General features: G+C 42.9%; 2 protein-coding genes across 3 annotated transcripts; one reads left to right on the forward strand and one right to left on the reverse strand.

Annotated features, from left to right (window-relative positions):
- Positions 1–291: 291 nt before the first annotated feature.
- Positions 292–11092, reverse strand: TBCCD1 (TBCC domain containing 1). 2 transcript variants are annotated; one of them, XM_082221831.1, is made up of 8 exons: positions 10537–11092; positions 8043–8402; positions 7573–7722; positions 6226–6592; positions 5920–6106; positions 5309–5806; positions 3857–4014; positions 292–751 (listed from the first exon to the last, which is right to left on the reverse strand). In XM_082221831.1, exons 2-7 carry the CDS (start codon positions 8385–8387, stop codon positions 3885–3887), a joined length of 1677 nt encoding a protein of 558 aa, XP_082077957.1. In that variant the 5' UTR covers positions 8388–8402; positions 10537–11092; the 3' UTR covers positions 292–751; positions 3857–3884. The 2 variants fall into 2 exon arrangements, with proteins under 2 accessions (XP_082077957.1, XP_082077956.1); XM_082221830.1 differs by lacking the exon at positions 10537–11092 and adding an exon at positions 10404–10530.
- Positions 11093–11410: 318 nt separating this feature from the next.
- On the forward strand, positions 11411–25086 carry DNAJB11 (DnaJ heat shock protein family (Hsp40) member B11). Its single transcript, XM_082221911.1, has 10 exons — positions 11411–11532; positions 14972–15128; positions 18037–18134; positions 19667–19799; positions 21192–21334; positions 21848–21930; positions 22717–22774; positions 23566–23677; positions 23855–24014; positions 24723–25086. Exons 1-10 carry the CDS (start codon positions 11465–11467, stop codon positions 24785–24787), a joined length of 1077 nt encoding a protein of 358 aa, XP_082078037.1. The 5' UTR covers positions 11411–11464; the 3' UTR covers positions 24788–25086.
- Positions 25087–26174: the final 1088 nt, after the last annotated feature.

The following is a 26174-nucleotide window of genomic DNA, read 5'->3' on the forward strand; positions in this document are numbered from 1 at the left end:
AAACTTTTGCCTGGGCTAATTCACTGTCCTACCAAGTGTGTCTTCAGAAAAAGCAAGGTAAGTCAGTACATCTTATGGATTCACAATGTGTATATCCATCTTTGGAGTGAGATGAATGTTTCAGATGAGAATGCTCTATCTGTAAAGTATTTTAAGAGAGCAAGGGACTGAGCAGGATACCAGTGTTTTTTTAAAGAGAAAAAACGGTGCCTCCATGACCCTTATTATGTTGTATAATGACAATACTGAAAAAGGTCATTTTTAATTAAAATACGAAAAAGAAGAAAAAGAAACAAAAGAAATCACGTGAATTTAATCAAATTTCATAGTTGAAGTGTTAAACAACTGGTATAAAAATACATCTGTGAGTTTTATACAATACAAATTTAGTTAATAAAAGTGAAAAGGTTCATTCAGCAGCCAGAACCTTATTCCTATCTTCACACCAGGAAAGTAAAAGTCCTTTTCAGGGTACCTTTATACATAAATTTCATTTCAGCCATAGATAGAAGTGTTAACAACAAAGTCTTGGCTTGTTTTCTATAGATACTGGCTGTCTGAGAAAGGTGTAGAACGAAGGGAGATACTATGACAGCTGTAACAGGGAGAAAAAGTCGATCCTTGCCTTGACAATAAACAAAGCAAATTCAAGTTTCCAAATTCATTAGCAATGCCATAAGAGTTTTAATCAGCTTGGCTCCAGTTTATTGCAGTAAAAACACTTTCAGTTTTGCAAAGTTCATCTCTAGAACTGTAACAAAGCAGATAAACAGATTGTATTTGTTGAATACAGCAATCAACAATCCCATTGCTTCTTTACAAAACAACAACAATCCCATTGCTTTCTGACTACACAGCAATTATTAGCTGGCATCACACTCTCTCACTCTCTTGCATGTACACACACACACACTCTACTACAAAAACGTCATCATGTGGGTAAAATTCCAATTTAGTTCACCACCACTATGCAACTGCCACAAGAATGAAATAAAAGTATCAGAAGCTTAGTCAAATACCAATACTACACATATAAAGCATTTGCTTTATATCAGTGCTGTGGAGAATACAAAAGAGATGGAATGACCTTATACAGGCATGGTCAAACTTGGCCCTCCAGCTGTTTTGGGACTACAATTCCCATCATCCTTGACCACTGGTCCTGTTAGCTAGGGATGATGGGAGTTGTAGTCCCAAAACAGCTAGAGGGCCAAGTTTGGCCATGTCTGACCTTACAGCTTTAGTGATACTGAGATAGAGAACAGTTAACTAGGAACTAAAAAAGTCACTAAGACTCTGTTGAAGCAGTATGTTTTAAAAGGCAAAAGGTAGCAGCATGACAGAGAAGAAGAGCTAGGTTGTTTTGTGCACAGAGTGGCACAGTGGATATTCTGAAGATGGGATTAAAAGAACAAACAGGAGAGCTTGTGCAGAATATGACGGAAAAGAAGGGAAATGGAGAGAACCAGTATAACGAATGACAGAGTGCTTTAAATGGAAATATAAGGAACATGGAGTAAAATGAGTTAGAGGTTGAGGAGGGAGATGATGCAAAGACTTAGGCTTCAGGAAAGAACAACCAGTGGAAAGCATATTTTGGATACCTGCTCAAGTTCACAGTGAGAGATGGGCAGTGGTTCATCTTGGACCTCTCACTGGTCTTTAGAGGCATTCAGAAGCTTCACATAATGGCAGAGCTTTCAGCGTGTACACATTAGCAGCCTGGAACGCAGTTAAGGTCATTCCTCGCCCCCTCCACACACAGTGTTTCAAGCTGCATTTTTATGTTGCTGTACACACCGTTACCTAATTTGTTTGCACACACAAAACCAAATCTATTCAATGAAGCCATCATCTGCACATGTGTAAAACGTGCACATTTCAGCTTAGCTGTACTTTATATGTTCTAACTAGATAAAAACTGATTTGAGGGAAAGCACATAAAGCAACATGATTTCTCAAGAAACCAGAGAATGCATATCAATTATGGGTGACATCCTGTTTACTCTGCTTCAAAACCAGCAGCGGGCACTTCCTGTTTCCGGCGGTGGGAAATGGCGGATCCCACACGATCGGACCTCAGCCGTTCCGATAATTCAGGGCTGATATGGGCGTAATTAGCCCTGGCAGCCTCCCCAGGGCAGGAGAGGATTGTCTTGACGACCTGTGGTTTGCCCCAGATTGCCGATGTGGCAGACGGCAGGGGCACTGGGTCACGAAGCAAGGGACGGACTGACCCTCCTGCAACGCCACCCCATAGCCAGACGCATCTGTTTGTGAAAATATAAAGATTTGGAAAACAAACAGGCACGCTCTGAACTGACGAAGCTGGGGGGAAACCTGCAGTATGTACAGTCTCTGGTGCAAAAGATCGAACTTCAAAGAGATCCTCATCATGATGTTTGGAATCTGGAGGGGCTTGGTATTTTTTTTTTCTTCTCCCTCTAACATTAACAATTTGTATTGCATGCCAAGCCTCATTAAGAACCTAAATTGCTCTTCAAAGAGTGAGTACAGATGGACTTTCATATATAATTGGGACCTATTCGCAGCTGCTTTTCTTCTAAGATTTGAAATGCCTGTTAAAGACGAAAGCAAAGGACAAAGGACAAAATGGCTTCTACCCACCACGCACTTATGGAATATCTGAAATACTTCCCTGATTAAGAGAAACAGGAGCTAATTGATGGTTGGTCATAAAGACTGGAAACAATATACAACTGTTTGCAAAAAGATGTTTTTTATTATGAGCGAGAGAGAGGGCCAAATGGATGTCTGGCAGCCCCCCTCTAGGGCCCGGAGGGGGGATTGGGTGGATTCCAAAGGGCCAATTGTTAACTGTCTGATATATGGCTACATTGCAAACAGTCTACTTAAGAATAAAGAAGGAGATTTCTCTCTGTTTCTTTGATAACACCTGGACGGGAACGATCAACGATTTGGGAGCTGCCAAAATAACAATTCTCAAAGAGCTGGACAGAACTTTGAAATTGGATGCAATTAAATGAAGCGGTACAATGAAAAAACCAAAACAGCTGAAAGAGTACAACATACGGACAAATCTGCACTCCATAGGAAAAAAAAAAATCTGTTTTCTGACATGAATGAGGATCGCAGAACCAGAGTCAAAACGTGGAGGAAAAAATTGGATATGGAATTATGAAAAACATTGAGGATGAGAGGCAGGACTATGATGTTGAAAGCACTTCGGAATTCAGACCGTGGGAAGCCAAAACCAAAAGTATTACAATTTGGAAGACAATTGGACTTTTTTATTTTAGTTTTTTATTTTTATTGGATTTGATTTGATACGTTAATTGGATGTTTTTATTGGAAAATTAATAAACACTTTAAAAACAAACAAAAAACAAAAAACCAGCAGTGGGAGTGCACTGGAGCTGAAGTAAACAATAATATTTGCACAACCATAATCTGAAGCTCAGTACTTGCAAAGAGGAGCCTCTGACCTTCTCCCTCATGGAAATGGACAATGCATTCTTGCTGAGTTTTCGAACTGCACCAAACCAGCAAAGCCTCTGACTGCCTCTTTGATGCTTTTTCTACAATCAAGAGGTATCTAAATTTTAGTAAATTAATTAAATTAATTAATTAAGACAACACCCCCTCCCCAAACTGAGGAAGAAACAGAGTCTGCCAGGGGAGTGGGGAGAGAAAGAGAAGGAAACAAAGGAGACAAACTGTTTAGTTTTAAGGAACATCCTCCACAGGTAAAGGGGTGCCAGACTATTTGGACCTACGAAGTGATCCATCTGAGCAGTTCTAGTTTGTAAACTGTGTGAAAGACAATATACAAGCTTTTCACAATTGCAGAGGAGAACATGGCCTCCGGACTCACCAAATAACTGTGTACTTCAAAATCTCTCCTATCCTGCTGCCTGCTTAGAACCTGCAGCAGGAAGCACCAGGCTGTCAAGTTGTTGGCGACTGCCTGTCTGGACTAGCCATTCGTTGAACTTGTTCTCCACATACACCTGGAACGTCTTTCTCTGGTCCCTGAAATCCAGTAAAAGATTAGCACTATAATGCATACAGTGAATGTAAGACCCATCAATGAAAATATTTGCTGAAGTGTGTGCACATGATTCAGAAGTTCTGGCTGTGGGGGGGGGGGGTTGCGATTTTCATGGTCCTACCTAATTTCATTACTATTTAAGTACTGATACATGTTGGAGAGCTATATTTATCAATTTTCAAAGATATGGAAACCTTTCCTCCACAAAATATCTTTCAAACTGTTTTTGTTTACCTTCTTGGAGAAGAGAGCAGGACACTTTTGAAAACAGAACAGGTGAGTAATAGTTAAATTACACTCCTGTGTCTTTTAAAATCTGTTGAACTTATTTCTGCCCATCAGAGGAGTAGGAACCCTGCAATAAAAGGTGTGAATTCTGCAAGGAAAAACAGGCAATTTGTTCATGGGGTTTTGCTTTGGGTGGCATCTTTTTGTATACTTTGAGGGTAGAGATTATTTAAATGCTCTTGGGTGAAATGGAACCTCTAACCAAGATGGCTTTGAGTTTGTATATTAATTCCTATTAATTTTTACCATTCATGCCCCACACATTGTGGATTCTACTAACTCTAAGTGTAAACTGAATGACTTGGCCAATCATGTGAATTCAAACCTTATTCAAACTGCCTCTGAAATTATGAGGTTTAAAATAACTATAAGTTTGGGGCGCTTCTGGAAGACAAGAGAATTCTTAAAGCTTGGACAAAGGACACGCCTGACCAAGTAGGTCTACCATGGCTCCATTGGTTAGGATGTAGGCCAAAAGATGTTGAGACATGCAGCCTGATCTTATCCATTTCTACTTGGAATTAAGCCCCATTGTGTTCAGTTGTCTTATTCCCAAGTAAACGTGCACAGGATTGCAGCTATACGAGAGCAAATCAGATAGTAAACATCATATCCAAGCAATCCCATCTAGGTGTTAATTCAATGAAAATTTACTTGCACATCTGCGCAGTACTTTTAGAGAAATGGTGGCAGGTTACACAGTATGTTTAGCATCAATGTAGTGTTTTTCTCAGTTTCGTGAGTCAGTTTAAAAAGCATCAATGTAGTGTTTTTCTCAGTTTCGTCAGTTTAAAAAGCATTAGCTAACAAGTTTATAACTTATGAAAGATTAGAAAATGGTTTGTAGCTGTCTTGCAGAAATTGTGAATATATACTTGAGCAACATACATATAGCAATATTTTTATCTGTTAACACTGCTACATTTTGTTCTTATCTGCTGCTGCAGCTGGTTCTTCCTACCTGGAAGAAGAAGGTTGTTTACTTACTTGGTCAGCCCCGCCTCCTTCACGGTCTTCTGCCAGATATGAATTCTCTGTTCTCGTTGACTCAGTGCCTTTTGGTACGCAGGTGGCAGCCCACCAGGTATTTCTGTGGTGTCTCCTTCCATTTCAAATGGGACAACAAAGGGGTAAAACTCTGACGGTGGGAGGAGTCTGAAGACATTTCGATCACAGTTCTCTTTACATACTAACATTGGATTATCCCAATAGTTAGGCACGGTAGCCAGGCCAGTCCTGGCCATGTGGTCCTCAAGCTTTGGATAATGCGTATGGAAGGGGGCAAAAGTTATTCCTATGTTCCCCAGTAAGATGAGAGGTCTAGTTGGGGTGAGAATATGCAAGGTACAACTGGTGGTTGATGACAGAGACAGACGGCGGCAAACAGCAATAAGTGTGACATTGTCACAGCTGTGGAGGTGAACTACTGTTTGCACTGGGCCAAGTACAAAGGTACTATTCCTGCACTTCTCTATGGTCACAGATCTGAAAGAAGATGGGAAAGCAGCCAATTAAAGCTGGAGCAAAATAACATAACAAAAATGGTCACATAGCTTCGAAATGTGGTTGCAAAAAATGACTGGTGAAAGCTCTTTCACCTCAGGGGAGAAAGCAAATAGATGAAGGATTCACAGCAGCGATGAATCTTCACGTGCGTATCTTCTAGGGTACCTGAACTTTTTGCCAGTGTTTGCTTGTAAACTTGGCTCATCACAACGATGCGGTGTGCTGAAGGGACCATATGAGTATTGCAGGCTATCTTAGCTCGCTTGGTTGTTCCTTCAACTGCAAGAATAAAATTAAACACTGCTTTTAAAAAAGTGAAAGAAGCCATTTTATAACAGCAAGAGAATAGGGAGATTTTATTCTTATGCCAAAGCTTTGATGGCCTGAAATAACTGTACCTTGTTGTGCCCATGCAAGTTTCTTCCCAGACTTGAGACAAGCTGATGTTCCAAACGGGTTCCCGGTCAGACAAGCCCTCAGCCAGGACTCAAGCCTGGGGAAGGAGAAGGCTTTGGAGATCTTTGAGTAGCCACTCTTTGCATGTAATGGCTGCCAGAGCGCAAGCGCATGCAGAGGGTGGACGGTACTGTTTCTGTTCACACATCCTTCAATAAGGAAGCCAAGAGCGCGAACAGCCTCAGGTGACATCAGGCTATTGTGGGTAGAATGTGAGGAGGCAGTGAGCTGATCCGGGTCCAGCAACAGTTCGAGAATATCCTGGAGATGGTTCTGGATAAAGTCTTGCTGATAGCTGTCATTCCAGTTCTTAAACCAAAAGAATAAAAACAGAAAAATATCAGATACAGGATGGACATTCAAACAAACAAAATCCTAGGTGGTGGTGGTGGTGGTTGTTGTAATAGAATACTGCCCTTCATCCGAAGATTACAGGGTTGTTTGCAACATAAAAATACAAAATGAGCACACAAAATACATAATAAAACAAAAACAATTCAATAACCCCCTCCCACAAACACATTTTAAGGGCCATAGAATGTTAGTCAACCAAATGCCTGATTATAGAGAAACATTTTCGCCTGACACCTAAGCCTATGTAATGAAGGTACCAAGCAAGCCTCCCTGAAGAGAGCATTCCACAAACCAGGAGCTGCCACCACAGATAAGGCCCATTCTTGTGTTGCTACCCTCCAGATATCTCCTGGAGGCACACAAAGAAGGGCCTTGGATGATGATCACAGGGTTCAGGTCCGTTCATATGGGGAGAGGTGGTCCTTGAGGAATTGCAGTCCTGAGCTGTTTAAGGCTTTAGTCATATCTCAGGATGAACATGCTTCAGGTTAAGCATTTTCGGGTTGCACTCCGTGGCGACCCGGAAGTAACGGAATACGTTACTTCTGGGTTTCGCCACTCACACAGATGCTCAAAATGACGACACGTGCATGCGCAGAAACGTCAAAACGCAACCCGCGCACTCGTGTGTTACGTTCACTTCAGGATGCGAACAGAGCTCCAGAACAGATCCCGTTCGCATCCAGAGGTACCACTATATAGGTCAAAAACAGCACTTTGACTCGGGCCCAGAAATGAATTGGCAGCCAGTTCAGTCAGCAGGAACAGTGTGATTATGCTAAAACCATCTTACCCAATGAACAACCAGGCTGCCATATTCTGCACTAGCTGAAGTTTCCAAACCGTCTTCAGAGGCAGCCCTACATATAACACATTGCAGCAATGGTTACCAAAGCATGGATGAAAGAAGAACTCAAAGAACCTCAAAGCAATACCTTAATCTGATTGGTGGATTCTCCAGTCAGACTGTAATTCTTGGATCTAGGATTCGGCCACTCATCTCCAAGTAGATATGTTCTCAGGGAAACCTTGTTTAGTTGTTGAATATAAAGGAACAGCAGGAACTGTAGAGTGTCCACAGACAACTGAGCAGAAATTAAAAAAAAGGTTTATTTTAAAGAACACTGAAGTACATAATTTAGCAGGGGTTCTTATTTTATATTTAGCAGCATGTAGTGAAGTGGAAAAGAAAAAGACAGACCACTGCTAATTTTCTTAACAACCAGAAGCAATTACAGTGGCCCAACAGCTAACCTCATATTGGATTGTGGCTCACATGCAGCATGTAATGTACTTGGGCGGGGGCATTTCTTCCACACTGAGTGCATGAGGAGTCTGGATCGGTAAGGCTGCTATGAAGAGCATACACCCATAGTATTAAAAGTGACAATATGACATTCCATGCCTTATTCTTCTGCTTCTCTGCCTCCTCCTCAGTTGCACAGCTGGATATCACCTCTGCCCATTCCAGTCGCTCCTCTGTGGTCCGTTCAACAAGACTGTCAAATAATTCAAAGTATAGCCAAGCCAAGTCCTTTTCTATCTGCAGCTTCCCACAGGCAATGTGTCGCCACATAGGCCAAGAAAGGTGTGGATAATAGCCTTCACTGGAGCGCATCCGTACATAAGTTGACATCTTCCGAAGATAATGCATGCTAAACTTGGAGGGAGGTGGGATTTGTAAGGCTCCCACTATAAAAGGTTCCATTTTCACCCACAGATTGACACTGATTTGATCCATGTTTGCCATCCACAAAACTCACATCTATATTTTCAAGAAAATGAAAATAAGAAGTTAGTTCAACCATTAAAAAATAATACACATTTCCATATCTTCAAGGAAGTGAGTGGTCTATTTCCCCCATCTATTATGCCTTCTTTTCTGCTCAATATCCTATATTTAAACATTTGCAGTCTCAAACCGTATGCACACACTCATTCTACATAACACAGAAATGACTATTCAGAAATTAAACTTTCAAACATATTGAGTGGGTCCTGCCAGTCACTGGATGCCATATAGGCCTGACCGGCAAATATTTTTAGCTAAAGCTGTATTTTGAATTAAGTCAAAGTTCAAAGGCACACAACATTGGCTCTTTAATCCCTCCTCCTCAGTAGGAACAGCAGGAAGCTTGGGCAAACCATTCTCTTATTCACATTAGACACTCCCATTTGCATATGTCTTTGCTCATGCAAATGAGGGAGCAGATGGAATACAGTACATAAGAGGAAAACGCTCAGGAGTTTCTACTGTAGCAGCTCACTCAATAAAGGGAACTCTTCAATAATGGCATCTCTATTCAAGGCAGCAAAGGCACAGTAGAGTCATGTACTACTACATGGCCTCAAAGCCAGACAATATTACGATAGACATACCTCCTGTTGCCCAGACTCCAGAAAGCAGGCCAAGCTTTCATTATTTCTAAAGCCCCAAACATTATTTTCAACAGTCTTCCTGCTGCTTCGCATACAAGTTTCTTCCTCTGTGTGCTAGTTACCAGAGGCAGCAGGACAGAATGCTATCATACCTGTGTTTGCAAAGTATTTTTATGGGTCTTTTCCAAGTTCCCCTAGCTCCATGTGTGTCCCCCATCCCCCATTGATTTTATTATTATTATTAATTTAAATAAAAAAATACTACCTCAAATTTCACCCTGCAACTTTTTGTTCCAAGAAAACATGTTACTGTTAAGGCAGGTGGGGAAAAGGAGATTGAGACTTTCCAGTTATAGCACCCCACCTTTCAAACTTCCTTCTCATTTCTTATTTCCCTAAGCAAATGATTTCTGAGGGCGGGTGGTTAAAAATTATTTCCCAACATTCATGCTTTAATTGTGTTTTTATCCATTTACTTAGTATGCCACTCTGAAAAGAGCCACGCCTGAAGAGTAACTGGCAATGGTTTTAATGAAACCAATGAGACCCAGCTTGTCTCAGACCGCAATTCCCACCCACCAGTTGAAAATCTCTGTCCTCTAGCTGATTCCGTAGTACAGTCATACCTCAAGTTGAATATGCTTCGGGTTGAGCGCTTTCAAGTTGCGCTCCGCGGCAACCCGGAAGTAGTGGAGCACGTTACTTCCAGGTTTCGCCGCTTGTGCATGTGCAGATGCTCAAAATGACGTCACGCGCATGCGCGGAAGCAACCCGCGCAGACGCGTCAGAATATGAACGGGGCTCCAGAACGGATCCCGTTCGCATCTCGAGGTACCACTGTATAAGGAGAGAGGTTTCCTCACTGCATCCCGCTGCTCCCTCAGTCAACACTGGCACATTTCCCCTCTCTGACAAGTAACGGAGGGCACTCCAGTGAAGCCCCAGCCCCCGATGCCTGCTTCCTGTCAAGTGCAGCAGGAGCAGGGCGGAAAGTTTCCCCCTTGCACGTGCATTTGGAAGTCCCGCTTTTTGAGGGGAAGAGCGAATGAAAGGGCGACCCCTATTTTCTCATGAAAGACTCCGAGCAAGCATTCCCAACCTGCGGCCCTCCAGATTATTTGGCCTACAACTCCCATGATCCCTAGCTAGAAGGACCAGTGGTCAGGGATGATGGGAACTGTAGTCCAGACCATCTGGAGGGCCGAGAGTTGGGGGATGCTGCTCCAAGGCAAGAGGGAGGAAGAGGAGGCGGAGGACGGCTCCAACCTCTGAAACAGGGGAGAAAGGAAAAGTCCGCCCTCAGCCTGTGGCGCTTCCCCGCCTGGGAGGTGGGGCCCGACAGCCCGCCTCAGGCTGAGGAAAGAAACTCCCGCCCGCCTCCCGTTACCTGCGCGCCTCCGTCGGCGCCTTTCCCCACCCGGCTGCGCCGACCGAGCTACTTTCGAAAGCCCGCGGCCTCCGCCCACCACTGCGCCTGCGCACAGACGAATCTGGACGCCAGCCGCAGATAAAACACTCACCCAAGAGAGAAATGCTCGCCTAGAGCGGCAGGGCCGTCATTTCGAATCTCCGGCAAGTGGCAAGAGCAACAGCCGCCCCGTCCGCTTACTAGCTTTCAGCACTTCCGCTAAAAATGTGTAGTAGTCCAGTTCGAATGCTAGCGGAGAGGCCGAGCAGAGGCAACTGCGCCCCCTGCGGAGGGGAGGAATCGTCAGATTCTTACATTTCTCTGCTATTTGACCCCCCTGCTTTGATCCCCTCACCTCGCACACATATGCCGATGTTAATTTATCTGCCACAACTGAGGGAAACACTTCAGGTATCCGGCAGTGAACTGTCTAGTATACAATTTATGGCATGAACGTACCGGTATTTGTTAATTCTTTAGGCACCGCAAGGCTGTTGTCGGGGCAACCCGCGAAGAAACGGGAAAGAACACAGATCTGGGGATAAAGCGCTCCCCAATTCCGCCTCACACAAAGGCATTTAAAGGAAAACTGAAAATGGCATTCGCTTGACGTTTTGATTGTCATTCATTTCGATCATCCTCATGATTGATTTTTTAATAATAAAGTCCTCCCGTTTGCTACAAACAATCCATAAGGAGCCGCAGGCAAAACAATGAATAATAATAATAATAATAATAATAATAATAATAATAATAATAATAATAATAATAAAGAACGTCGCAACGCCCCAACGCTACGCTTTAAGGCAGCGACGCGCGGCTTCGCCCCGTCCCCATTTGTTGACGTCTCGAAGCCTGGTTGGGCGGCTGTAGCCGGGCCGCGGGTGAAGTGTGCGGTTGTGATTGGCAAGCGGCGCGCGCCGAGTCGGAGCCTGATTGGGCGGTTAGCTTCACCGGGTTCCCTTTCGTGCGTGCCTATGGTTACCGGCGTGTGAGAGGAGCCGAGGAGCCTGCTCGAAGAGACCCCCCTCCGTCCCGCCATGTCACCCCGCTCCCTCGGCGGGCTTCTGCTGCTGCTGCTGTGCCTGCTCGGAGACGCCGTCGCCGGGTGAGCCGAGGGGAGCGGGAAGGGACCGGGAGGAAACGGCGCCGCCCCACCGGTACTGGCAGGTGGCCTCGCCCCTCACTGCCGCCGAGGGGGCTTCGTCTCGCCCGCCCCTCGCCGCCACCTCTCCCCTTCCTCACAGGGGCAGCTCTCGCCTTCCTCTTCCCACGCGGGGCGGGTGGTCCTGTCTTCCCCTCTCCTTCCCCGGTTACGGCCGTTATGGCGCCTCCTCCTCCCCCTCGGACCCCCCCCCCGCCCAGGGTGACCGGGAAGAAGGCCGGTTTTGCTGCCGCTTTCGCAGCTTGTGCAGACGAGGGAGTTTCGGTTGGCCGTGTATTTCCGCCTGTGGTTCGGGGTATCAGAGTTATCCGGCCAGGACTGTGTTGAAAGCCCTGTTCAGCCACAGACCACGCTCAGCCTAGCCCACCCTAGCCCAACCCCCCACAGGGTTGTTGTTGTTGTTGTGAGAGATTGGAGGAAGGCCTGTGCCCACTGCCTTGGGCTCCTTTGATGAAAGCCAGGTTATAGATGTGGTAAGGTAAAGGTAAAGGGACCCCTGACCATTAGGACCAGTTGCGGTCAACTCTGGGGTTGTGGCGCTCATCTCGCTTTACTGGCCAAGGGAGCCGGTACATCTTCTGGATCATGTGGCCAGCATGACCAAGCCGCTTCTGGCGAACCAGAGCAGCGCACGGAAACGCCATTTACCTTCCCGCCAAAGCGGTACCTATTTATCTACTTGCACTTTGACATGCTTTTGAACTGCTAGGTTGGCAGAAGTAGGGACGGAGTAACGAGAGCTCACCCCGTTGCGGGGATTCGAACCGCCAACCTTCTGATCGGCAAGTCCTAGGCTCTGTGGTTTAACCCATAGCGCCACCCGCGTCCCTATAGATGTGGTACGTGGCACAGAAGTAGGTGCTGCCTCTCACATCGCGTTTTTGTACGGGTTGAGATGCTAGTGCACTGGGAACAGGCAGGAACTGAATGGAGGCCAGTACACTGTGGCCTGATCCAAAAAAGGGGGGGACGTGTTGGGGACGTGTTTGTCTCCTCTGAAGAAACAGGTTCACAGCATGGGGATAGTTGATCCATCATTGTCAAGGTGCAGGTTGTTGCTGTCATGGAGCATCTTTTACTGACTTATCCATACTCTGATAACCCTCAGATTAGACAACTGTGATGCATTATTATAGGATCCAGTAACCTCCTGAGAGGGACCTCCCCCTACATTGTGCTGTCTCAGCTTTGAAGTCTGCCAGGGAGGCGCTTTTGGTAATATTGTTGAGTAAGGTTTGGGAGTCTGGTTCACCAGAAGGCTTTTCTATCAATTGCTACCTGCTTGTGAAACACACTGTCCCAGACATTTGACTGATGCCAACACTGAACATTTTTCAGCATAGGCTAGGCTGAAGACCTAGCCCTTCTTCCAGGTCTTTTGAGTATGTTAGGTGTAAGAACCTGTATGGTTTGATAATGATAGGTAGATTGATCAATTGTTTTAGGGTTGCACTGTATATTTTCTTTTATGCTCTTGTTGGTTTCATCTAATTTTAGAGGTTGTTACTTGTCTTGAGGTAATTTATAATGGATGGAAGGATACAAATTTAATTTAAAAATACATGTTGAGACAGTTTAGAAACTACAACTGCTAGATTGCTAGGTGGGACTAGGCATTATGATAATGTATGCTTGTGCTTCATCAGTTGCATTGGTTCCAAATCTATTTCAAGGTCCAATTCAAAGTGCTGGTTCAAGCCCTTTATGATATGGGGCTCAGCGTACATGAACGACCGCTTATCCTTGTGTGCCTTTCTGTACATTAATATCTTCATAACTGGTCCTTATTTAGGTTCCCTGCCATCTGAGGTACAGTTGGGTGAATATTGGGGAAAGGGCCTTCTCAGTGGTAGCCTCCCAGTTGTGGAATGTTCTCCCAGGGAGACTCACTCTGATGTCATTTTGGGTTCAGGGAAAGGCCTTGTTGTTTCTCAAGACTTTTTAATTCAGAATGATCCATTTTATCTTGGTTGGACTTGTTTTTATGCCTTTTCTATTTGTATTATTTTTATATATTTTGATTTGTTTTATTGTGAATTGAAATTTTGCCAGTCACCTGGTTACACCACTTAGGGATCGGTGTGATTAAGCTGTGTACAATTTTTTGAAATAATTAAAATATATAAAAATATAAATCTATAATAAATAAAGTACAGGAGCATGCTATTGAACACAGGGTGTCTTACTTCTGAGTAAATATGTGTAGGCTTGCCCCAAATGACATTGAATAAAGATAAGGTCTGGGAACTCCAAGATAAAACACAGCTAATGTTAGTTTGTGTGTAACTTATGTTTGCTTGTCCCTTCTCGTGACGTTGGTTGAGAATGTACAGTATCATAAATCCCGCAAGTAAATTCACTTATTTGTTAGCTTATACATTCCTTTCTATTGAAATTGCAATAAACAGGGAAGCTTACACAATTAAAATAAATGGCTGTGGCCTTTTACAATACAGCCACCTTATTGGAGCTAAGTATGTCTGGGTTTGGTTTGTTTCTAGAAGAGCATGTGTCTTGGAGTTCTGTAGTGAAAGAAAGGCAATATATAAATTTACCTAAATAAATAATAAATGCCTAACATATATAAGTCTACTAAGACTGTACTGTATTAAAATAATTCAGTCCATCAGGCCAAAAGCCTACTGGACCACAAATGTTTTCAATAAATGGCAGAAGCTTAAGAGTGGGGACCAAGCAAGCCTTCTGTTTTTCTTTTCACTGTAATTGTGTATTTTTGGTAACACCTTTTATTTCATATACCATTTTATTTGCATCCGTTTTCTGCCAATGTATTCAAGGGGTATCCAGTTTAAATACTAATGTATGCATGCCTACACACAAACACACTATTGTAGCCTTCTTATCACATCAGCTCCTTAATTTTTGCCTGTCTTTCTCTTCTTTTTTCTTTTCCCTCAGGGGACACAGGCATTGAGTAGACACTTGGGAATATGCATATTATTAATGTGTAGATTAAGACCACATAGTACATTTATAGGGCAATCTGAAGTTTATTTACTCTGGAGTAAATCTCCCTGTGTTCAGTAGGGCTTACTCCTTAGTAAGTGTGTTTAGGATTGCACTATTAGAGAGAGACTTACTGTGTATAAGGCATGTGGTTTTCAGTGAACTCGCATTTTAAAAACAGGACCTTCCCTCCAAGTATTCTCTGGCTGAAAGTTCTAATACATCCTTGGAGGCACCATTTCTGACATTCTCTGTATGCCATGCTTACAGAGCTTTATTACAAGTTATAAGCAACAATATTAGAGGGGAAGAAGGAAACGAAGCCCTCCTGCTGTTCTCTAATGTGTAGCCTGAATATGTGGTCGCATTAAAGGAAGAAGATGCACAACAATAACTGGCTTCGTTTTTCTTTTAGGAGAGATTTCTACAAGATCTTGGGGGTGCCCCGTAGTGCATCTGTTAAAGACATTAAGAAGGCCTACCGAAAACTCGCCCTGCAGCTTCACCCAGACCGGAATCCTGATGATCCACGTGCGCAGGAAAAATTCCAGGATCTTGGGGCTGCCTATGAGGTTGGTGTATTTAGGGAAAGTCTGTGCCCAGCTAGTGCACCCATTGCTTTCTCTGTTTCAATCTTTGCTGTTTGGCAAAACCTTAGCAGAGTGAGCAATAAGTGGACAATGTCTTAAGTCAACTACAGCATGGTTATGATAGAGTGTCATTAACAGGCATTCCTGGAAAGTCATCTCCATCCCCTTTCCTATCATTCATTTCTTTAGGATGATTTATAGACACACCTATACAGTCGTACCTTGGATTCCAAACGCCTTGGTACTCGGATGTTTTGGCTCACGAACACCACAAACCTGGAAGTGAGTGTTCCGGTTTGCGAACGTTCTTTGGAATCCAAACGTCCGATGGTACTTCTGCAGCTTCCAGTTGGCCATTCAGAAGCCACGCTTTGGTTTCTGAATGTTTTGGAAGTCAAACGGACTTCTGGAATGGATTCCGTTTGACTTCCAAGGTACGTCTGTATTTGAAAATGGTCTGTAGATGGTTTTAAGTTTGGTAAACAGACAAAACACAGGGTTTTTTTACTGTTGTTTTTACATTAGCAACAAAATGTATCATATCTGCATTTTATTTGTGCCGAATTAACATGCTCTACCGATTGTCTTTAAATTGACATAGTGAAAGGACTTATTGAAGTTAATGGCTGGTTAACAAAAAATCATTAACTTGTTGGTTGGCCTGTTATTGTGCTTTTTGGGAGCATAGGTGAAGGATTTATTTAACAAAATTTATATAATGCTTGCTCTTTTTTTAAGCCTCTTAAGGAATTTACAACAAAAAAATTTATATTTAGTCCAGATGACATCTCCAGGGAGCCCAAAGTGAGCACAGTTGTGATTCTTGTATTTGCAAATGGTAGTCCAAGCTAATGTACAAGTGGAGATTTTAGTGTTAGATAGGCCATGCCTGGCTTTCTGGTACATCTTCCTGATAAGGATAAAAAAGCACACTGGCCTAACCACTGAATGACACGTTACAGAAATTAAGCTCAGGAATGTTATGGGCAGAGGGAGGTGAACAGATGAAATTCTAAACATTTTATGCATTGCTCATGCCTAATGTTTCTGCTAGCTTTTTCTAGATAGCCAGATCTCTCTTTTCTGAACTGAAGAACAGGAATCCCCTTTTGACAGTCGCACAGTTTATCCATTGCTCTGTAAATTCAATGAATCAAGATACTTGAACAGGCTGCAGCATGGAATGCACAGTATTGTGGGTTGGCAGGAAGAGAACTCTAGAGAAATAAGAACTATTGCACTAGGAGCTTGCAAGCTAGCTTTATCTAGTTGACCGCTTCTTATGCTGAAATTAAAGTCTGCAGTATGTTATTAAATGTGCAATTAATCACCCTAACCCTAACTTGCCTGTTGCTAAATTTTGTATGACTTGCTTTTGTGTAAACATAGGATTGGGGTGCAAATGAAGCACATAGGGCATACATCTTCTGATTATAAAGTATGGACAATGAAAAAATGTTTTGCAAGCCCTTCTACAGCTTTCACTGTATTACAGGTTGTCAGGGGTTCAGGCACAGAGGCACAGGTGAGGGGGGAGACGGAGAGCGATGGGGAAGAAACCCAGGACAGTGGGGAAGAGGATGACAATGACTTAAGGTCTTCCATGAGTCTCTCAAGTGAATCGGAGGATTCCCAGAAGGGGGCGCCCCTGGTCAAGCCAAGGGGGGTCACAGGGGGGACTTGCCAGGAGCAGGGAAGCAGCAGGGAAACCCCGAGTGGGAGTGGGAGATCGGGGTCGGCTTCCCAGGAGGAACGGAGTGAGAAGGGTGGAGTTCCCAGTGTGACACACGGAGCAGAGCAGGAAGAAGACAGGGGAAGGAGATCGGGGCAGGACGTCCTGCCGGAAGGGGCGGAGAGTAGTACAGGGAGTAGTGTAGCTGTCAAAAGGAAGGTCAGGGGTAGCGAACGCGCGCCAAGTTCAAATGTGGAGGCGCGCGGAAATGCAGAGAGCCCGGAGGAGGAGCCTGGCCCCAAAGCACGAAGGAGGGGGGAGCAGGCATCTGAGGAATCCGCGTCAGGGGAGAGCAGGAGGGAAGGAACCCAGGGGGGCAGAAAGACCCTGCGGAAAAGAAAGGACAGGAAGAGGTGGTCTAGCACAAGCCTCTTAAACTGGTGTAGGGGCGGGACCGATTCAGAGGGGACTTCAAATGTCTAGGCTAAGAGACGCGGGGCTGCGCGCCTCGGTTGTGGAACCAATAATGAACTGCAATAAACATCCTTGTATATAAGAAGAGCTTGGCGTTGGTCTTTTGTGAGCTGAGACCTGAGGCAGCCTCTGACACAGGTTGAGAATGGAAACCAGTGACTGTTGCTTATCTCAACTACAGTGTCAATAAAAGTCACAAATTGTTGTTTAAATATTTGCATATTTGGTTATATCAAAAAGTGTCGCTCAACTGACAATAAAGCTTCCATTGTTAAAACAAGGAGAGGAGGAATTTTTTGTGATTTCCCCCCTCCCCCTGCACCCACCCTAAATCTTCTCTGGAGGATCCTCCAACCTTCTAGAGTCCGAGGGAGAGGGGGTTGCCAGTGGGAAATTGCCAAAAAATGTTTCTTTGCTCATTCTGCTAATTGAAACCTTACTGGCAGCTGAGTGACAATATTGGACACAATCCATTGTTCATAGGTTTTATAATGCTGAGTCTCCATGCAGTTCCAAGAATAACTGCATTCAAAATCTTCCATCAGCCTTAAGACATCAAGTGCAATCAAGCAAACAAACATTTTAGGCTGCCATAAGCCCACTGCTGAAGGCATTTCCCTGACAAAAATCAGTGGAACGTGTTTCCACTTGACGTGGAATCAATTAATACCAGATTTCACTGCTTTGTAACAGTTATGTTAAAGTTTTGCCTGATACATAGATGCACCCTGTTATCTCCTGCAGGTATTGTCAGATGAGGAAAAGCGAAAGCAGTATGATGCATATGGAGAAGAGGGATTGAAAGAGGGTCACCAGAGTTCTCATGGAGATATTTTTTCACAGTAAGTCTGTTTTATTTCTCCAACATATTTGCACAACATTACAAGGCTTACAGTGAAGGGATATCATTGGTAGTTCATTGCAGCCAACACTATTGCTGTAGTTTATTGTCTTGAGGTTCTTCTCTGGCTTCTTTCATAATGAGTGACATATATTACAGCAATAGAAGTCTGTCATGGTGAGTAGACACTGCACTGAATCCATATCACACAAGTGAATATTCCTTTTTTAAAAAATCAGCTATAGAAGAGGCAGGGAAGAGTTAAGTCCCTTGTGACTGAGAAGACAGAACCAATTAAATTTGATTTCTGCTGGAGCAAACGCTTCCAAGGGGATCTGAAAGTCAAACTAGAATGTCTGAATCTTCAGTTTCTTGATTGAGGTGAATGGGTCCTCCATGTGGACATTTTTATCCTCCTTATGAGGAGAGGCCCAGCATTGGCTCAGTTCACATGCAAGGGGCAGAACAGTTATTATCCAAGTTCCAGATAGTGAAAGCAAAGGCAGAAAGCACTCTCACAATTCTCTGGCCCCTGGGTCTGATTTTTCCCCCAATGATTTCACATCTTGCTTTGGGATAGGGTTAAAGTTTTCCTCCAAATATCAAGGCCACTTGAACAGAGATTACCTTGTTTGCTTCATTTTGGCAGAAGCATATTTGGTTCTTGGAGCTGTTAACCCTCTAGACACTGAAGCCATGGCAGAGTTCACAGTGGCTCTCCAGTTCCAACATGTATTATGGCTTCCTATTTCCAAGGCGCAGCAGCCTTTTGTTACCATGTTAGCAGTTCCAAATAGTTTTCTGGAGGTAGCATATTGATATGCTTAAATCTCTGCAGCTCTCAGAAGCAATGTTAAAGCTGAATATATCAGTGGTTTTATGTAAGATGCTCTGAAGCAAGGTAAATATATTTAAAATAGTTAAATAAATAAAAATCAGTAAGCCAGCTGTATAGTTTTCCCTGTCCACATGTATATCAATTTTGTAATGATGCACAAATTTGCAGACCTCTTGTTTCAGGAGATATATTCTGTAATATTTTCATTCCCTGAGAGGACACAACCACTTAAAAACCCACTCTGGGATATGAAGCAGGTTTTATGCATCCCTTTCCTTCCTGTTCTGACACTGTTCATTTAGTAGAAGACTAGGCAGACCCACCCATGTATAGATCAGGCAAAGTTTACTGAGAAGGGGGCTCAAAGTCTATGCAAAACTGAGTAATAAAGCTGTTTCTGATTGCCCCGTAAGCTTTTTTCATGTTTCAATTTTTGCAACTTGATTGTCTCGGTGCAGTTTGCTTTTGTTTTTACAAGCAGCTCCTTTTCCTGTTTTTATTAGTTATTTCTTCACAGAAATTATTCCTCAAATTGGGAAGAGATTCCTTTCAGGAAGGTGATACAAATCTGATAATCTTCTGAGTTGATGAAATTAACCCTTTCATGCATACTTTCCTACCAGTTGATTTGAAGGAGCCCCACAATAGGCCCATTACTCTTTTCTCTTAAATAACGGTGGTTCGTTTCTTTACAGTTTCTTTGGAGACTTTGGTTTCATGTTTGGAGGTAATCCTCGCCAGCAAGATAGGAACATTCCAAGAGGAAGTGATATCATTGTGGACCTAGAAGTTACACTGGAAGAAGTGTACTCGGGAAATTTTGTGGAAGTAAGCTTGCCAGTCTACTCCTCATCTTATTATTTTGTTAAGTTCTGGGGATATGGAAGTTATATATTCTTGTCTGAACATAAATGAGAGTCTACACTGAAATTTGGCATCAGGCTTATTCTTCCCGTGAATGGCATACAGAAAAGTAGCAAATCACTATCACTTTTGTATTGCTACTGAGAGTTTGTGGTTTCTGCCTTTCCTGGCACTTGTGCCTTTAACAGACCATACAGTGAAGTATGTTGTTGTCACCTGAGTGCTTGTTGAGCTAGTCTTGAGGGTATTGCTAATGTTCCAGTGGAACAGCTGGTAGTTCTAATGTTCCAGTGGAACAGCTGCAGCGATTTTAACTGGTCTAACTAAAGCTTTGCTAATTGATCTTTCTGCCTTTCATCATTATTAAGCAGGATGCCAAGTTATTTCTGCTTCTAGTGTGTGTAGAAGGAAGTGGCAACGACCTCAAATTGCGTCTGGAGAGTTTTGTGTGAAGTGAAATGAGACTGATGCCCCCCACACACACAAAAAAGACTTCTGGTAGTGGTTGGGTCATATTTACTGTTGCTTTTTCAGAAACAGTCTTTAACACAGCTTCTACCTTCTGCAAAGGGAGATAAATCCCTCCCTCAATCCTCGAGCATACTTTGGATTCAGAGGGGAACAACCAGAGCTGGACACAAATAAGGGCTGGCTTCTGGTAAGCCCTATCCAAACTTGTGGATTCCTGCTCTAATTGCTGCAGGTATTCACAAATCATTGAAGTAAGTTGTGCTTTTGCTATTCATAAGTAGGTCAAGATTGCTATTAATATTTACTAAACTTATGAGTTGCCTATGCAGAAAAGGTATAGGCAACTTTACAATTCAAAACATTAGCGACATACAATATAAGGAATACACATTTTAAAATACATAATTTAATCTTCACCAGTCAACAGCTATCAAAAACATCTCTTCAGACACATACCTAAATTAGGATATGTTGGTATTGAACTGACTTGTTCCATCAAAGGATTTCTGCTGCACAATGGAATTCCCCCCTGTCTCCCCCCCCCCCAGATCTGTTTTCTGGGTCTCCTCAAGCCTCCAAAATAGATTGGGGGAGGGTGTAGCAGGGATCCATTGCACAAACAGAGTGCATTGGATATTGCCCATTAATACAACAGAGACAACCAGTCCTACCCACCAAATATATAAGCATTTTTAGAGGGAGCGCAGCACTCTCACTTCTGCTAGGCTGCCTTGTTTTGTCCTTATATATGTGACATGCTAGCTGCAAAGCCTAAGGTGGCAAGCTGAGGTAAGTGGAACGTGTGCATTTACTCAAGCCATCAAGACTAAAGTGCTTTATATGTATAATCTGAATATGAGACTCTGGTTCTTTATATTTCTGCAGGTTATTCGAAACAAGCCAGTAGCAAGGCAGGCACCAGGGAAGCGGAAATGCAATTGCCGGCAAGAGATGAGGACAACTCAGCTAGGCCCAGGGCGTTTCCAGATGACCCAAGAAGTAGTTTGTGATGAATGTCCCAATGTCAAGTGAGTCTGAGGTCCTCTGGCTCTTGGTGCATGCATAGTTTGTAATTATGCATTGCTGTTGAAAGAAGCACAGGGAGAGAATTACCACTTTGAGCCACATGGTGGTGTATTGTGTAGCTCATCTATGGGAATGAAAGAAGGAAGGAAAAATTGTTGGAAAACCAGGGTTACTGACTAGAATTTGAATAATTGCCCCACCAATATAGATTCCCTGATAGATTCCCCCCCCCCTGTAAAATAGAGCATTTCATTTGTGTTGTTGGAATGGAATGGAACTTGTGAATGCTCCCTGCAGCAGTCTTATAGATGACTTATTGAGTCATCTGGAAACACCTTGTTTCTGTGTACCTCCAAGGTTCCATAATGTAGTAAGCCCAACACTTCTGTAGTTCAGTTGCACAGCATGGTCTGAATAGCAAAGAAAAGCAAACATCTCTTCTATAGTGCAATCATTAAAGAAAGAAAACTTTTTTAAAAAAAAAAAGAGTGCTGCCTTTCTCCCCTGTTTCTTAGGCTTGTAAATGAAGAGCGAACCCTAGAAGTGGAGATAGAACCTGGTGTAAGAGATGGCATGGAATATCCCTTTATTGGAGAAGGTACAATATTCCCTTTCTCTCTGGAGTTAATAACTTGTTGGGTCTGAGGTAGTAAAGAACTTGGGTGGGGGATAGAACTTGTCAGAAAGCTTATTGATTTTTCAAATCGGTTTCCTTGTTGAAAGAACCTATTTTGGGGCTAGAACAGCAGTAAAGATCCATCTCTTCTGACTCAGCACTATCTACACAGAACATTATCCCCACAGCTACCCTAGCAATGGCAGTTCCAGAGGATGCTCTGGTGGAAAGCCTCCAATTGGCCATGGGCAGCAGCCATGGCACCAGTTGCATTAGGCTATAAGGAAGGGATGCAGGGTTTCCATTGGCTCAGCTAATAAGTCAAGGTTTTCCCCCGACACCTGGCAGCAGCTATTCTGTCAGGCTGCAGCAGAGAAGAGAAGGAATACAAGACCACACCATCAGTACAGCTGAGAAACCATCAACTTCTGGCACCTCTTTTCCTTTAACACTTTCACCCCAACTAGTTGTTAGATTTCAAATAACTTGTACCTGACTTTACTTATTTTCTGCCATCCAATCCATTTTACTTTTATCATTACTTTGTAGATGAGGGCAGGGACTTGAGTGGGGATTTTTTGTGTGTATCATCTGTAAGCTACTATACCATCCTATTTTGGTGTAAGAGCAGGATAAATTATTTAAACATCTTTTTCTTGGATCATGTGACTATTGGAAAGCTTAAAGGGAAGAATTGCCTTTGGGTTTCATTTGTGGGAAGTGAAATGGTTTTGAAACCAGACCTAATCCATATTGAAACTTACACAGGTGAACCACATGTTGATGGAGAGCCAGGTGATTTACGCTTCCGAATAAAAGTTCTCAAGTAAGTCGTTTAGTTATTTTTGCCTTGTTTACCCAGAAATTAAGCCCCGCCCCTCCCCCAAAAAAATCATATATTAACTAGTCACTGAGCGGACCTCCTTGGATTATGTTGAAAGATGAATTGTTCCAAACGTGTATTGATGCGTGTATTCCCTGTATGGGAAGTAACCCATATAATTAAGGGCTGCAATGAGGAGAGTATTTCCCTAACAATAGTGTTTGTCATATTGTGTGTGGACCTCCCTTGGGGAATGGGGAGGGGGCACACAGGACACAGAAGTGTGTGTAAAGTTATCCAAATGGATAGGATTCTAATGCAAGTAGTACCTTCCTCTCCTTACTACCCAAGACCTGGATAAGCTGAATGTTTCCTGGCAGAAGACTTGCATATCCACTTTGGATCTGTGAGAGTAACTGCAATAGAGTTAGACCTGCCCCTTTCATGACTTCAGTAGCTATTCAACAAATGACCTCCCTACTAGGTTAGAGCAAATGACTCAAGCATACTGGGGTCAGTTCCATTCTTACCATGATGTATAACTACTTTGCATAAATACTTTGCACCTGCTAAGCTGCAGAAAGTTTTGATGATCCCCATAGTAAATTGTCCCCTCCTGCAAAGACTGAGGTGGATTTATTGCCTTTGGCAACAAGTGTGACAGACTTACAGGATAATTCGCAAGCCTTCATTCATTTTTTAAAAGTTAAATGTTAGAGAGTTTGCCAAGTATACAGAAAAATGATGAAGTAACAAGGAGAATATGTTAACGTTTTCCAACATCTTTCCAACAGGCACCCAGTTTTTGAGCGAAGAGGAGACGATTTATATACAAATGTGACTATTTCGCTGGTTGAGGCTCTTGTGGGTTTTGAAATGGATATTGCCCATTTAGATGGGCATAAGGTAAGGCAGTTTTTTCTATTTGAAATAATACATTTTCAGAGTAGTCTCCTATGTTATTTCCAGGATAATTGCATCTGTTGACACTAAAATATTGGGGGGGGGGTGTTGCTGATGTGTCAAGGTATCTAGTCACAAATGCTAATCTTGTAAACTCTTCACCACACTCCCATCTACCAGGTGCATGTTGCCCGGGATAAAACCACAAAGCCTGGAGCCAAGCTGTGGAAAAAAGGAGAAGGTCTTCCCAACTTTGACAACAATAACATTAAAGGCTCTCTAATAATTACATTTGATGTAGACTTTCCCAAAGAGCAGCTGACAAGTGAACAACGAGAAGGTTTGTATCTATGTATCCTAGAATAGTGTTGCTATGGTAAAATCCCAAATGGTTTGATCAGTAATTCCATTTACTGATATACTCTTCATGCTGAGGTCTGCAAGTTACTTTGTCATCTAAAGTGTCCATCTTGTGGGTATCATTCTGTCATTTTCCAGTTTTAAGATTCTGTGTTCAGAAAGGCATGCCATCTATTAGTTGGCTGCAAGATATTGATTCAACCAGTTTGCTGCAGCCTGTCAGAAAGGGCTGCTCTGGCTATAACATGGTTCCAACCACTACAGACATTGTGACAAAAGTGACAGGATCTCTTCAGGGGTATGTTCTGGAAGACTAGGGATGGTAGGGAGGAGAGCAGCCATTGCTGCTTTGTACAATTTTCTAAATATTGCTAACTTTTCAAACAGTGAAATTTAAAAACAGGTCAGGAATCTTTTCCAGGCGTCTTGCTTGTTCCTAGTCTGCTTTAGTTATTAACCAAGGTAATATCATTGATTTTGTAGCATATCTGTTTTTCTATGGGGAGTATTTGCATAGACATCATTCTGGGAGTTTTTCTCAAAAACGTTTTGAGTGAGCCGGTCTCAAAATATTGAAACTGAATGTGCTGGCTTAAAATTGGAAGAGCTTGAATTCATTTGATTTTCTTTCCTCCTTGTGACATATTTGGAACATTGTATGGTTATTACTTTTTTCAATCTTTTGCAGGTCTCAAACAACTGCTGAAACAGGCATCAGTGCAGAAGGTGTACAATGGACTGCAGGGATATTAAGTGGTGACAAATGAACTTTGTTGCAAATGAGAGAAATCAGTGCTATGAACTGCAGTCTTCTGGTTGTTATAGAACAAAGCTGAGGGGTGTTGGAGTGACTGCTGAGCCCTCCATTTTTACAAATAGCGAAGGTGATTTGGGGAGAGATCAGAAGACGGTAAAAGAATTTTCCTTATTTGGGACACAACTGGTGCTCTATCTGGAGCAATCAGGCTCCAGCAGTTGAGAAATGTGAGGCGTTTTAACACACGTACCACGTTTGAAATTCTGGTTTTAAAATATATTTTGAAGTTACTTTTTCTTGCCCCTCTGAGTGAATTTTCATAACTCGTTCCCTATCCCTCCGATTTACTTTATATTGTCTCTGTTTCAGACTTTTAAACTAATGGGTTCTTTGCTGCTAGCATTTTTGGTTCTTGGGCCCAGCTTGGAAAATATGGGTTTAAAATCTTTTCAGTCTCCTAATTTCTGTACATACCTAGTCCTCTTATCACTCACTCTAATGGAATTGAGGCATGAGAAACCCTTATCTCTGCAGTTGAAATTTCATTTGCTTTCTGCATTGTCCTCTGGGGTTTGACAACTGTCCAGATACTTCCTATTGTTTGTACTGTGGAAGTGTACTGTAGCTGTTGCCACCACACAGTTTTGCATTTAGTTCTGCACAAGCATTGCTGCAGTACATGACACTGTCCATGAAAAGTTTTGACAGTTTACTATGCATTTCTAAGAGTGGCAGCAGTACTTACCACTGGGTTTCCTTTATAGACTATAGCAAATGTGTATGGATTTGTAATCTGTGGTTCATAAACAGACAGTCCAGCAAGCAAAGACTATGCAGTCCCTTAGACGGAGCACCATTTGAGTAGAGAAGGTTTACACTTGGTTATATGGGGTGAAAGTGATAAGACTCTTGTTGCTGATAGAGAATTTGCTCCACGCAGCTCCAAAAGAGAAATGTACTCCCCCCTCATCCACCTTTGTGCAGCTGTTGCTGCTTTCTCCCTATTTCTTAGAAACTGCATCAAAACACTTCCTCCCTAGCCTGTGGTTCAACAAATTCAGCATTTGCATTTTATGCAATTGATGTAAGCCAACATACTCGTGTAGCCTTCTGTGGGAACTGTAAAGCCAATTCATATTTTACAGAACAAGTATGTTTGCAGCAATAAGCAACGTGGTAGCCCCAGCCACTCAGGAACCTAGGACACTTTGAGCTTCCCATATGCTTACAAACCATTGCCTCCATTTCACACTGCATATGGTATTGTACTCCTGCAAACACCGGGCAAATATGCAACACACACTTTTGTATCTGAATTTGCCATTGTTTCCAACTGCTTTGAAGACTTGTTGATAACACATACATTCATGCAAGACAGAAAGA

Source organism: Podarcis vaucheri, assembly GCF_965113315.1.
Source record: "Podarcis vaucheri genome assembly, chromosome: 5".
Taxonomy (NCBI): domain Eukaryota; kingdom Metazoa; phylum Chordata; class Lepidosauria; order Squamata; family Lacertidae; genus Podarcis; species Podarcis vaucheri.